This window comes from Solenopsis invicta, chromosome 5 (assembly GCF_016802725.1).
Source record: "Solenopsis invicta isolate M01_SB chromosome 5, UNIL_Sinv_3.0, whole genome shotgun sequence".
NCBI classification, from domain to species: Eukaryota; Metazoa; Arthropoda; class Insecta; order Hymenoptera; family Formicidae; genus Solenopsis; species Solenopsis invicta.
This window is the reverse complement of record NC_052668.1, coordinates 19,614,376-19,629,603: the sequence shown is the minus strand read 5'-3', so window position 1 is coordinate 19,629,603 and position 15,228 is coordinate 19,614,376. Positions and strand designations below refer to the sequence as shown.

The following is a 15,228-nucleotide window of genomic DNA, read 5'->3' as shown; positions in this document are numbered from 1 at the left end:
TATGAAAAAATTAAAGCAAATTAAAAATTATTCACTATTGCGAGAATTCCATACCCCGGTGAAAAAGTTTATATAATCAAATATAAATATATAAACTTTTTGTTGATATTAACTGCAATCAAAATAACTCTTACTTATTTGAGAAGACTGAAGCAATAATTGAGGTTGGAAGGTGTCGCCGCTAATATGCTGCATACATTCGCGAAAATGTATACTACCCTGTCGAAAGCCTTCCTCAAAGGCTCTCAGACGATTTTTCAGCGTCGGATTTTGCAAGGATTGCGTACTCGTTAGTTGTAAACCCGCTGATATGTCTGCCTCTATTTGGACACCAGCGCTAGTCACTTGTAATGATGGTAAGGCCGGTAAAGAAACCGAAGGTACTGACAGCACGGGAGTGAAATACTCTTGGGACACGTGAGGACTTCCGCTTTGCTGAACTATTTGGGTGGTATGCAAATGTTGTTGCTGCTGCTGCTGTTGTTGCTCCTTATTATTCGATACATCTAATCTTTTCAATTCAAGTTTCTCTTGATCTTCTGTTGCTATAGAAATAAAATAAAATGTTAAATTATGGTTATTAATAATTTTGAATTCAATTCCTTTTTGAGAAAAAAAAAATATTTACTGTCAACTGCATCGTCGAAACTAATGGAGCGAAAAATTTCAAACGCATCGTCGATAGGAATATCCGTGCCGTCCTCCAATTTCAATACTCTTTCGTTAGGAGAAAAGGTTTTAGATTTTTGAGCGCCGGTAAAAAACGCGCACGCGCTTTCTCTATACTTTCGCGTTAATTCGGGATCCGTTTGCTCAGGAAGATTCTCTTGCACCGTTTGCTGTTAAAAATGTGTTTTTTAAGTGCACGTTAAATAATACAAAAATAATCGTAATTAATCAACAATTTAATTACCTGATTGTGCAAATGATGATGCGTAGGCTGTAAGTGTGACATCAATTGAGTAGGCATGAGTATGCTACCCGTGCTATTACCAACTATATTCGTTTGCTGTTGCGAATGAGTTTGTTGGTGAGACTGTTGTGGTTGTGATTGCGGTTGCTGCGATTGCTGCTGTATCTATATATATATATATATATATATATATATATATATATATATATATATATATGTATATATATATAAATAAATGAATTTCTTGAAGAACAAATTACGCATATTGAGGACATTCTCCAGTCTTTTCACATGACATAGGAACTTGATCAAATTTTAAGAATAAGTTTATGATTAATATTAATAAGCATTCCTGAATTTTTTCAAACTTTCTGATATAGTTTTCTTAAATAATTTACTAAAATATCATTGAGTCTTATAGGAAGAAAAGTTTTAAGTAATTTAATTTCAAACAAAATATATAAATTTCAAAAAACTATATTTATAACGATGGAATTTAAAGATAAATATTTGGAATAAAAAAAAGTTTAACTTGTCCATTTCAAGTGTTCATAAATTGTACAATTTTTTTACATACGATATCATACTAGTGAAAATTTATCATTTTTTCCACATTTTTTAATATCACAAAAAAAATGTTAAAAAATGACAATTTTTATTATTTTTATTGCTTAAATTTTGTTCATTATTACTTTGAAGGTGTTAATGCTAAAAGGTTTTGTGTTAAAAAATATATGAATGAAAGTCACGTGACTCCTCTATTTTTTTTAACCTGGAGAACTTCCTTAAATCAATCTCGCACTTCAAAAGATTTTTAAAGCCAAAATAGATGTAAAGATAAAAATAGAAGTTCACCTGCACTTGATCCAATTGGAGTTGCAATTGCTGATTGAGTTGCTGCAGCTGTTGAACTTGTTGCACTTGATAGGAGGGATGTTGACGTTGCTTCTGTTGATACTGCTGATGAAGTCCGGCCATTATAGTCGCTTGTGTCTGCTGCAATTTTGCCATTCCAATACTGGACGTGGCTTTCCGTACATTCTTTCCTTCCTTTTTGGATACAGGCTTAGCTTTTGGACGATCGCTTATAGCAGTATTTTGACTAACGTCACTGCTCGCAGTAATGGGCGATTGAGAAACGGCTATAACAGTTGGAGGGGTGGAAATGCTTGGTGGACTTGGCGTGGTTGTCGAAGAAGTAGCACTAATAAGAGATACGGCGGTGGTGGTGGTAACAGGCAACGGCGCGAGAGACAAGGGAGGCGAGGAAGGAAATGTATTCGTGGGGAACGTTTCCGTCGCAGTTGGAACTACAGACAGTGTCTTCTGGAACTGTGCAGCCTGCATCCCCATTATCTTACCATCGAGGTAAGCGCTGCACACCAACGCTGCGTCGTTAGCTCCTGGATACGTCAGTGAACCACCGGATATACCGGCCGTATTGCAAACTAAACCTATCAAGCAAAATAATCATAATAATGTTGAAAATATTAATGTAAATATCTAATTTCAATGTAAATGCTTATTTTTATGTATCAAAGAATAAAAATACCGTGAGGAGATGTCGATTGAGCTGGTAGGTCAATATTCAGCATGCCAGGTAATAATGCTTCTGTCTCGCTAGGATCTTGTTGCTGTTGTGGCTGAGGTTGAGATTGATTTATAATTGAATTTCTTGAACCAGGAAATAAGTGTCCTCCGCTTTTTATTTGTAGCTCTCGTTCTACCCTCTGAAAAATATAATTATGACTTTTGAAATAGACACACACACACATACACATACGTAAAAAAAGTAACATAATAGAATTAGAAAAACGTACTATATCAAATATCTTTTTCGTTTTATATGCGCGTGTATGAATTACATACATAGAAGAAAAAACCAAGAATTTTTATATTAATAAAGTATATTTAAATGCATCAATTAAGAATTCTCTTATTCTCTTTTTTAATCTTCTAATCGTATTCGAGATTTTTTCAACTCGAACGTTTTTAAAAAAATATTCATAATATTAGAGTATTGTTGATATAGTTTAAGTATACATAATATGACATTCAAAAGTTTTGTCTTGCATTAAAAAATTGTATTAAAAAATTTTATATTTTGTTTGTTTTTTGGTGCATACAATTGTAAAATAAAAAATATGGCAAAATATACATTCTAATCAATTTTTCAGCTTAATTTTGATCCTAAACACAATCAATGTATACGTGAAATGTGTAAACATAATTAGAAGATTAATATATCAAATAACTTTATCAAAAATTGAGAATGTGACGAGACGTACTTGTAATTCCTCAAGTATTTGTTGCTTATGAAGAATTTGCTCTTGCCTAGTTACAGTTTTCCGACTTTCGTTGACATGTATCACTTGCGCTCCCGGCGTCGGACTAAGACTAATATTAGGTTCTGACAAACTTGTAAAACCCCCACTGCCTTTATCAAGAATATTGGTATCGTCCTTGGTAGTAGTGATCGACTCTCCTGCGGGCTGCGAGCGTACTTGTTGCGCTTCGGCAGAAGTAAGGCTTATGTCAGGCATCATAGTAACAGATCGATTCTTTCTCAACAATGACTTTTGCGTGTTGTGTTTAGGTTGGAGATTTTGCGCTTGTTGTTCGGCGGTTTGTTGCTGCTGCTGCTGCTGCTGTTGCTGCTGCTGCTGCGGATGTTGTTGAGGTTGTGTTGATGTTTGCTGGGAGTGAGGTACATGTTGCTGATGAGCCATATGCTGTGGCTGCTGCTGTTGCTGCTGCTGTTGTTGTTGTTGTTGTTGTTGTTGTTGTGGTGGTGGCTGCTGTTGTGGTTGCTGTAGTAACATGGGTGTAGAACTAGCACTATGAGGAGCGCTCATCATAATGCTATGAGGATAGTCCAATAATAGTTGAACAACAGGAGTGTGACCTCCTTTTGCAGCTTCTATCAGCATAGTGGAGTTGTCCTATAATTTATTATAATAGGTTGTACATAGTATGTCTATAATAACAATTATATGTTATAATTATGTCATTCACCAATTGTAACATGTATAAATTTATTTTATTAAGTTATGTATTAATATATATGTAATTAATTTACAGTTTCATAATATTATAAAAAAATTGGTTAATAAATTCAAAAAAAGATTAACTTTTTCAAAATCTTTTCTAATTTTAGAGGTAATCTCATGAATTAAAGATAAATTTATTAAAGATAAAAATCTTACTTTCAACTTGTGAAATGGATTCGCAGATTGTGCGAGGAGCAATTCAACTACTGCAAGATGACCACCAGCGCACGCCAACGAAAGTGGCGTGTGATCATTATTTGTCGTTTGTCGATTAACATCGGCGCGCTTCGAGATGAGAAATTGAACTGTGCACAAATGGCCTGCTCTACAAGCTTTCATCAGTGGAGTTCTACCTCCTTCTGATTCATGTTCCTTGAACACAATAAATTAATATAAATAATTTGCACAAAGATAAAGATGCTATAGAGACATATAGATATAAAAATAAATTTGTAAGTAAATCTGAAATCTAAGCATAAAAAATAGATTGCTTCAATGTAAATATTACAATACCAGGGTGTCCACTCAAAATATGTAAACCTATTCCTTGAAAATCCCCTGAAAATGCCAGAAATTTCCAGGAATTTTTATCAAAATTCCAGGTAAGATAATTTTTAATGTAGCTTTAAAATAAATTTTTTTTATTACACATGCGCTTTTTAACATTCTTTAAATGTGTAATCACAAGGAAAAGTCACTTAAGATTTCAATATTAAATTGGGAAATAATATTAATCAATGCCATGCAACAATCTGTCTACAATATGTATGTAGATCTAGAGTTATCAGAAGTACAGAGTTCAAACAATGAATACAAGGCTAATTTAGAACAACACAGAATATTTTATTAATTAAATTTTATATATATATATATATATATATATATATTAAGGAACTAGGAACTAAGGAATTAGTATTGAGTTATTAATTATAAAGTTAGTCTGGACAATATATTTATCAAAGAATTACAATAAAATGTTATTTAAATATTGAACGTAACAGAAACACATACAAAAATAAAATAAAAATTATTATTATTATTATTATTAAGAAAGGATAATGCACAAGACAAACAAATTATCTTATAACCCTCACACATTAGTTCAATTTCGACTCGTAGTACCTACACATTTTTTAAATGTGAAATCAATTATTCTTTAACCCGTTGTGGTTACACTGGGTCTAGATGACCCAAGGCCATTTTTAAGTTGCTGTAGCTTCCAAAATACGATAAATACTATTATAATACCAATAACACTATTAATACTATTTTTTCCTTAAAAGTATACTACTTCTAGAGTAGAACCCCTGTAATAACTTTGATTTTACTCAAAAATTAGAATTTTCAGGAATTTTTTAGTACAAAATGGTATATTTTTCAAAATTTTTTTCCTTATGTCGTTTCAATATTAAAAAATTTAATAAAGGATACATAAACGATTTGATTATGAAGAAGTCTTAAACTTCATTTTCGTGAAGGATTTGAGTCGATTCATCAAAAGGAACGCAAATGGCAACTGTTTTTTTGCGTCGGGTCAACTGGATCCAGTGTAACCATTACGTTATTTTTTGGAGGTGTAACCACAACGGATTAAGCTACTGCATAATTTTCCAGCCACCATGGGTGCTTTCCAGCTATGATCAAGTTGACACTGTGTAACACAGTGTCCATTAGTGTGAGTAAGACAACTAAAATTTTCTCTCTTACATTAATGAACACTGTTATACAGTATTGACTTGTGTCGTAGCTGGAAAGCACCCCTTATGGAGCAAATGTATTCGTCGATACGTTTACCGCACTTTTCATCATTAGATATAAAAAAATGTAATTATGTCAAAAAATAATTATGTCAAAAAGATATAAAATTTCAATTTAAATATAAATTAAAAAAATTTCCAGGCTGGCAGTAAACTTGCCAGAAAAATCCCTGATTGCAGAGGTTTCAAATCCTTGGCTTTCCAGGTTTCTCCAGGTAGTGGACACCCTGATTATACATAAAAAGTAAATCGTATTATTATTAATTTTATAAAAAATAGTACTAGATCAGCGCCATATTGCAGCAAAAGATCAGCAACGTCCGTGTGACCGTTCTCGCACGCATATGTCAATGCCGTATCTCCCGTTTGTGTCTGAGCATGAACATCCGCCGTAGATTCCAATAAATATCGGACAAGCTCTAAATGTCCCTCCTGCGCGGCCTCCATTAGAGGCGTGGAAGCGCCCAATTCGATATCCGCTCCCGCTTTGAATAAAAAATCGGCAACTTCGAGAAAACCGCCGCAGCACGCTAAGGTGAGCGCCGTTTCCTGAGTCTCCTCAGTTTGGGCATTGATGTTTGCACCTTAAGTTAATTACATTCTTGTTATTAAATTCGTCTTACATTCTGTCATTTAACGAGTCAAACACAAACATTGTATACCTTGGCTCAAAAGTAAAGCAACCATTTCCTCGTGACCCTCGCGCGCTGCTTCCATCAACGGCGTATAACCCTCATCATTAACCTCTTCTATATTCGCTCCACGCTCGATCAGAAGCATAGCTAAGTCCACATGACCTCCGCAGGCAGCTAATGTCAATGGCGACTCGAAACTATCCGTTGGCATATTTACTTGGGCACCTGAATCCAGAAGTAAACGAGCAACCTCCACGTGACCGTCCATTGATGCCTCCATAAGAGCAGTGTGCATCTCATCAGTTTTATGCTCCTATAAAAATGTGTATGAGACAAGAACATTAATATTCATAAAAATTACTTAAATATTAATGTACAGCTTTGGTCACAAGTATGAAGCACCTTCAATGTATTGCATTTTTTTTTTAACCGAACGTAAAATGCAAAACAGAAAATAAGGAACAATTTAGTATATTGAGTGAGGAATGTTTCATATGTATCTCTTATTCAATATATTGAACAGCTTCTTATTCTTTGTTCTCTATTCCATTTATGTGTGCAGTCTCTTATTTACATGAAAGAAGGATAAAACAATCGTTACCTGATCCGCGCCAGCTTCTAACAAGAAGCGGACCATTTCTAAATGTCCTTTATAACAAGCCAACGTTAACGCGGACTCTTTAAATTCATTGGAATGAGTATTGATGCCGGCCCCATGTTCAAGCAAGATCTTAGCGACCTGAACGTGCCCGGCGCTTGCCGCTTCCATCAAAGGTGTATGACCATTCTCATTGTGATCCTCGACATTGGCCCCGTGGTCTAGTAAAACACGTACAACTTCCTCATGTCCACCGGCACATCCATACATGAGAGGTGTATTACCTTCAATCAATGCATATAATTTTTAAAACTTTTTAAATTTGTAACAATTTGTAACATTGTCGGCCAAAACAACGCCGTGTAATCTTAATACAGTACACAAGTATCCCATGACTTACAACTTTTCGACTTACAAATTTTTAGTCTTACAATTGACATGATCAAGATAATTTTGATTTTTATAATTATTTGTTAAAGTAAATGTATGTTTAATTGTAAGCTAAATATTAATTTAATATTTGATATACCAAATATATTAATTATTTTTACAAAAAAGTTTTCTTTCTTTTTTTTATTAATGAGATTTATGATCACTTTTAATAATAATCAATTTTTCATAAATAACATTTATTCTTATATAAAAATGTGTTTTATTTATATAAAGTAACATTGTTAATGTGCCAGTTTAAACTATGTATACGCAATTTAGCAGTTAATATTATATTGTTAATCAACATATAATCAATTCAACCAAAGTCTCGAAATGTAATCTCATCTCAATTAGATGGATAGCTGCTGTATTTACATATGGCGATAAAAAGCTTAATTACATAGTATTAAAACAAAATGATAGATAATTTTACCTGATGTAGACTGAGCATTGACATCGGCCCCATGAGCGAGCAATAAAGACACGATATCTACATGCCCTGCACTAGCAGCTTCCATCAAAGGGGTACAGTCCCCCTTGATGCCGCGATCTTCTACGTTAGCACTCATCGCCAAAAGTACCTATTTGACAGAAAAACCCAGATCAATTTCATCGATCTATGAAATTAATTTTGAATAAATCTTACATTACAATTGTACAATTATAATGCCAACTTCATGTCTATGATTAATGTGACAGTTTGATAAACAAGAAAAAAAAATTGAAGTACAGACCAATATTTTAAAGAATTTTTCCATAGAGCAGAATACGAAATTTCTTACAATTTATGTAACGCTAATTAAAGAAAGCAAAAATTAATAATTTTAACTGATTGACAATTGATTTTTAACTATCATAGCCTGCATACAAGAACATACAGTTCTAGTTGAAAGTAAAGAAGTGTTTCAAAGTAAAGAAATAGTTTTCTGGTTGTAAGGTTAAGATAGAATTAGTTTACAATGAAGATTAAGTAATCTTATATCAATTGTTAAACAATAATCCCAATGTCTGAGTGACTGTAATGACAACATAAAACAAAAATTAGATTAACTTTTTTGGTTATTACTAAACACATGCTAACACAGATATCATTTCATTTTTACAACTCTTACAATGTACATAATACAAAAATATAATACATCACAAAATAATGTATAAGATATTATTTTTTGATCTTTTTGCATAACTAGAATTACTGTACCAATGTATTATTACAGTCATTCAAACTGAACTTACATTAATTACAATTAAACACCTGTACAAATACATTGAACATAACATTACGTGTACACAGTAAGATATGCACACTGAGAATTGGGAAAATAACAAAAGAAGAGAGATAGCATTTGACTAAATAGAAGTTTAGTACTGCCAGTATTAAATTTCTGTAAAAGAATACACAATATTTTCTCTTAGAATTTATCCTTAAAACTATGGTGATTGTAAAGCAACATAGACATTGAAACAGCTTATTGTAATTTTTGTAAAATTTTGCAAATTCTGCTAAATTTTACTAAAACTGTAGTACAATTCTTTGTTGTCGCACGATAATCATGATTGCAAGAGTAAAAAAAATTTTTTGTGTTCCAAACACATACATGTAAACATAGATAGCAGTGTAACAGCTTAACCAAAGACACTATAGAGTATCATTCACAAAAGTAGAGGTTTTTCTGAAAAGCAAAAGGAAAAATTTAGACACAAATTTATAAAGAATCGAGTCTATGATTCCATCACACACATAAACGTACTGTAACAAAGACTGTATGTTAAACGTGTGAACCGAAAACTTTTTATCCATATGAATAACAACAGCCTATGTAGCTCATGAAGATTTGTAAAATGTCACACGGATTCCATCGATTGCAATTTCTAGACCTTACAGTGGCGAGGAGGGAAAAAGGAGGGAAGCATACACGATTACAATTTTGATCCAAACCTGAGCAAGTTCGTAGTAACCGGCCGAGCAAGCTAGAGAGAGCAAACTCTCTCCCTCTTCGGTGGTCTCGTGGACACTACGGCCCTCCGTTAACAATTTCCGAACGGTACCAACGTCACCGTCGGTGCACGCCTCAACGAGGGAGCGCTTTTCGTTCGGCACGCGATTGTCACTGCGCATACGTGTTAATGCTGCCGCAGCCTCATCCAACGCACAGGAGACACTCGAAGTTAAACGACGAAGCACCTCGTGATCTGGCAGATGCTTCCCATCACCTGATGACAGCTTTCCAATGCCGGCTGCTTCAAGAAGTGCCTCGAGACGCGCCTGCGTCTCAGGATCCACGGAACGCTCAGGATCCTCAGGAGTCAAGAGAAATTTCGACGACTCGGGATGATCCTCGTCTAATTCAACCTGATCAATCGCGAAGCACTCCACCTACAACGAAATATTTGTCGGTAAAGCCCAATATATTTCCTAATATATTTATACAACACAATAAAAAAAAAGTTATGTACAAGAACTGGATAAAAAATTAACTGTATTATTTTATACTTGGATTACCTACATTGATCTTGCACACTGAGACAGAAGTATTTGGTATTTATATAAAATAAACACCTAAATAAAGTTGATACTGAAAAAAAAAAGATTATAAACTGTAAATATATTTTATGCCAACTATTTAAAATTATAGTAAATGACAATCACTTTTTTGTTAAATGTATTGTGCGTTACTATTATTATTAACGTTATTGCAATAACTATCAAAATATAAAGCTCATCATTGTTTTATTGCATTCAATGATGACAAATACTAAATACTTGTCTCAGTGTGTTTGTCGCGATTGAACGTTCCACTATTAATCTGTGCGATCGAACAAAGGCACGTCGGACAAGCATGAGATCCTGGGGATCGATCGAGAGATCAGAGCGATCAAGCAGGGAAAAAGCGAGAGCGAGAGAGGGGGGGGGGGCGATGATGCCTCGTCAAAGAGAAACGGATCTTTCGGTGGTGCGACCGGACGTGCCCCGTCGTGCTCGCGTTATCGCGTAGTCGCGACCGCGAGAGACAATAAACGTAAATCGGGAACGCCGGGTGAAAGTATAATTGTGTGTTTTCTAGGCGAGTGGCAGTGGCAGCGGCAGCAGTGACGGCGATAAGTGACGTTACAAGCGAGTGCTTTAACGCTTGGCGATGCGCGCGGCCGTTCCTCCGCGAAGGAGCGGCCCCGAGCACGATGATGGTGATGATGATTATGATGATGATGATGATAATGATGATGATGATGAAGACACCGATACTTGCGCGATTTATGGCATCGCGTACATACCTACGCGCGAGCCATGCTTCCTTTTCTTCCGTCAGTTCTTCTCTCAGCTCTCTTTACCTCGCTGCGAGGCACGATCGGTCGAGGCTCGAGGCAACGTAAGGCAACGAACGCGAGGATAATCGGGTGACGACGTACATTCGCGTCGGGAGCGCGCTCGCGCTCTCGTCACCCTGCGGAACACCCGCACGCACGGCTCTCCCTTCTTTTCACGTCGTTAACGGCGCGCGTACGAGGAAGGAGATGGAGATGGAGATGGAGATGATGATGGAGATGTGATGGAGATGATGATGATGATGATGACGATGACGATGACGATGACGATGACGACAACGACGACAACGTGGGGAAACGCGCGACGTGGATCGTCGCGGGCGAGGGAACCGTCGGATATAGAGAGAATATGGTGGCTCGATGCTGTAAGCAATCGCTTCCACGCGTGCATCGACCAGCGACTGCCGCGACTGCCAGCGACTAGCGAGCGCCAGGAGTGCGGAAGGACGACGACGACGCTTCGCAGGGTAGACCGGCGAAGCGAAGCTGATCACCAGCGTAGAGCTGGCGAAGGAGGTTGACGGAGGGACGGGTTAATATCGGCAGTAGCACCGCGAACACTCTCGTGCGGCGGACACTCGCGAACGAGCGAGAACGCGGCGTACTCGCGGTGAGCCCGTCAGATGGCGCACCCGGCGGCTTTTACGGTGCGACGAACGCAGCGCACACTCGCGTGCGGACCGCGCATCCCGCATATACGTGCATAACTTACACATTCTCGCGCACGGGTAAGCGGGGAGGTGCACGGTGCACGTGCGATGTGCGTTACTGGTGTTTGTCGTGTGGTTTCCTGCGGCCACGCGCGCGAGTAAGCGCATATTCACACGTGCGTGCGTGCGTGCGTGTGTATGCGTAGCATACATATGAATGTGCGCGCGCGTGTTGGTACGGTCCACAGGCTAGCGAGTACTTTACCAGCATTGCGCGACACGGTCCCATACGCTGGCATGTATCTAACACACAACAAAACACGTACACATGCCAGTCATTCTTCTCTTCTTTCGCTCTTTCTCCCTTATTCGCTACTCCCCCCCCCCCGCCTCCCTCTCTCTCTCTCTCTCTCACGCGCGCGCGCGCGGAAATGCCACAGGGATATCGGTAGGGATGGGAACGGCATTCGAATACTGCACCTCAGGCGGCCGCGATGCTCTCGTAGACATCAGAATGAAGGTGGAAGGAACGTCGTTGCGTGGCGCGCACGCTTGCACTACAGCGAGAGAAAGGAATGGAAGGGTGATTGAGGAGAAAGAAGGGAGAGCGGAGATGACGGAGATGGAAGGATGGGAATTGCGTGAGCGATTCGCGAGAGATGAAGTGACGAGAGAAAAGAAAAACGGTTGAAAGAGCAACGAAAAGGGAGACCACCGCCGCTGACGACGACGGCGACGGCGACGGCGACGGCGACGGCGACGACGGCGACGGTGACGACGACGACGCCACCGGAGACAAGTATCAACAGCGTGCATGTATCCCTCCTCGTTATATAACCCTTTCCTGATGCGCGAATTCCCCGCTGACGTTTCTCCTTTCTTTCCCTCCCCCTCCGTACCTCCAGGGTCCCTTCGCGACTCTCGCCGTTCGACGAGACCGGCCATCTACGTGCACGCACCTCTAGCCGGCATATCTAGCGAAGCGAAGACCACCTGGTGGCTGATACGAAACCTAACGTCGGCCAACGAACACGGATAACGATAAACTCGGGAGTGGGTGGAAAGAAAGGTTGATTGCGAACTAGAGAGAGAGCGGAGGCCACGTTTTGATACTTTCGCAATCGCGAACCCTTTGAAAATTCGAAGGCGACACCTTCGAATCAAGCCCCGATTCACTTACGTCCATTTCTATGCGTGGATTAACTTTTTTCTAATTCTTACAATAAAATAAAAGCGAGATCAAAGTTAATCTGCATTGATTAGAAAATTGCTATTAGTCCTTCATTATTGTTTACAGATTTAATTTAATAAAATTTACGTACTTGTATCAGTATGCAAAAAATTGTGTAGAGCGTTTGTTTCATTTATTTAACTAACAGACCAGAGCTATACATGTATGTATGTATATATATCTGTTCAAATGCAAAAAATAAAAAGGCAATTGAGCAAAGAGGTAAACGTTATTGACTTTGCAACACGTTTTAATACATTGCAAAATTAATTAATTCAGAGTTTCATCTTGATTTCAATTTGGCAAGGAAGTATAGTAGAGGGGAAATTTTACGTTAAACTGCTTTCCATAGAAAAAAAAAATGATAATCTTATCACGAATAATGACAAAAGACAGAGTTAAGCGAGATTAATCAAAAGCTGTTCGAAACACGCCAAGACTGTACTTGGAACGAACAACTTTAGATCAACGATGCTTTTTTTCTTTTCTTTTTCTAAATTATGTCTATATCTTGGTTACGATGCGTAGAAAATGAAGCTAGAGTTAGCACTCGTACAAACGGATTTTAATTCCAATCGCACAGTACAAATTGATTTCCAGTTAATAATTTCCTAGCTGTTTTTAGGTTTTTAGGTTATACGATTTACGTTCGCGTCGCGATAACGTAGATAAAGAGAATACCAATTTCTTTTCGGAGTCAATGCTAACTGATATCGATGCGATTCGCAACTCGACCTCGGTTGATTAGTGCTAATTTCTCTAAATTATCTTCAACTATCTGCGCCATAGACAAGAATCCAGAAAAAGGCGGTGTTAATCATTCAGTCGAGTGTCATCGAGCGTAACTTCGCATTGTGGCGTATCTTTTTTTTTTTTATTTTTATTTTATCAAAGCCATTTACGTCGCTTACTCCGAAGCAATGATCCAGACGAAACATTCGCATGGTTGCCCTGTCGAATCTACAAGGTTTGATAGAGAAAAACTGTGCGGCAAGAATTACCAACCGAGTCCACTTCTACCAACGTAGACTAACTTTAATTCGCTCCTCATCTTGTTCTAGTTGTGAGAATTAGAAAAAGATAAAGAATAAGTAAAGACAAGATTCAAAATTAATTGGTAAAAGTAAACAATGAGAATGACTGATCGATCTATCAAACAGAATCTATTTAATTATCAAAAGGTTGTGACTGGCGTAAAGTAAACAGCAGCGCAACGCGAGACCGTTTTGTTTTAATACAGATAATTAATTTTTCATTATTTAATACACGAAAAGAAAGATTAGATAAGAAACAATCAACAATATATTTCAAAATTTTGCAATGGCAAAATTAATCATTGATCAAATTACGATTCATTCAGACGAGCTGAATCGAGATCATCCTCAGAGAAAAGATGGCTTTGTGTCGCGCATTTTTTTCCATCAACTGTCAACTCGACAACGAGTAGACGAACAGAGGATCGATCTATAGGGATATATGTCACTGACTGCCGGAGCAGTTGAACCCGATTTACATGAGTTTGTACATTCCGCCTGAAGCTCGCCGCGGAACCACGAACCGAGATTCGAGATTCGAGAATCGAGATTCGAGAATCGAGAATCGAGAATCGAGAATCGCCGCGTGACAGGCTTCACAGTCCACTTCACGTGTGTCAAAACTGTTTACCCCTCCACTGCACACGTATACACACTCGTTAAACATCGCGATTAGACAGTTTTTGTCAAATACTGTGCATCGATTGAATCGTAAAAATTGTTTCACGCTTCTCCAGGGAGAAGACAAACAAATGTCAAAAAACACGTGTGAATTTTGCAGAACGCTTCAAAGACTTTGACGCTATCTGGCGACATAACTTAACATTCCTTCTAACAATTTACTTTCATTTTCTTAATGTTTTATATTTCAGCTCAAGTAAAAGGTGCTGCCAGATTATGGACAAGTCAAATAAAAATGTTCATGTTTTACTTAACATCTTAATCGTCTACGATTAAACATTGAGAAAGAGAGAATTACATTTTTTCTTTAGGACATAAAAACCTACGTTATAGAGACTATGCATTGGAAATGAAAGATTGTGAATTGAGATTACAATTCAATCAATCGAAAAAGAATGAAAATCAAAGTCACCTATCTTCAATTCGCAATCATCAATCTCCTTTCCAACGCGTAGTCTGATACGGATTTAATGTCAATTCCACCAATATAGATTAATCTTTGATCTCGGTCTAATTTACTCTTTCTAATTTTATGAAATAGATAAAGATAAAAGTAAGTTAGACACATTCAAAAGTCATTCCACATATAAGGTGTAGAGAACAATGTACTTTTTTGAGTAATTTCCACTTGTACCAATGTCGATTAATTTTAATACTTCACTCTTCATTTTTTTTCTAATTCTTTAAACAAGAGTAAGTTGAACCAAGATTGATCTACAATCCACACTGATAAAAGTGGACATAAATAGAAGAGGAAACGATATTTCGGTGACATTTTCAAGTACACCCTCTCGCCCGACGAAAAGCATCTCTTTGCACGGCGATGACCGACGACGAGTCATAACCTCGTCGTTTTCCCCGGTTGACTTGAATGTCCTCTTTTACGCGTACATACACATCAGATATATGCCAATGACACGCGC

General features: G+C 37.5%; 1 protein-coding gene across 6 annotated transcripts in view; it reads right to left on the bottom strand.

Annotated features, from left to right (window-relative positions):
- The window catches only part of LOC105205841 (ankyrin repeat domain-containing protein 17), a 30,864-nt gene that overhangs the window by 14,221 nt on the left and 1,415 nt on the right, over window positions 1-15,228 (bottom strand). For 5 of the 6 annotated variants that reach the window (XM_039449705.1, XM_039449707.1, XM_039449708.1 and 2 more), the window contains exons 2-13: window positions 9,325-9,762; window positions 7,819-7,966; window positions 6,957-7,237; window positions 6,383-6,668; window positions 6,003-6,304; window positions 4,120-4,335; window positions 3,202-3,855; window positions 2,466-2,643; window positions 1,769-2,367; window positions 914-1,078; window positions 629-839; window positions 135-545 (exon numbers count right to left, since the gene is read on the bottom strand). In XM_039449705.1, coding sequence (XP_039305639.1) covers window positions 135-545; window positions 629-839; window positions 914-1,078; window positions 1,769-2,367; window positions 2,466-2,643; window positions 3,202-3,855; window positions 4,120-4,335; window positions 6,003-6,304; window positions 6,383-6,668; window positions 6,957-7,237; window positions 7,819-7,966; window positions 9,325-9,762 — 3,889 coding nt within the window. Of the gene's footprint in view, window positions 1-134; window positions 546-628; window positions 840-913; window positions 1,079-1,768; window positions 2,368-2,465; window positions 2,644-3,201; window positions 3,856-4,119; window positions 4,336-6,002; window positions 6,305-6,382; window positions 6,669-6,956; window positions 7,238-7,818; window positions 7,967-9,324; window positions 9,763-10,658; window positions 10,890-15,228 lie in introns of those variants that run through there. The other variant, XM_039449710.1, reaches the window with a different exon arrangement.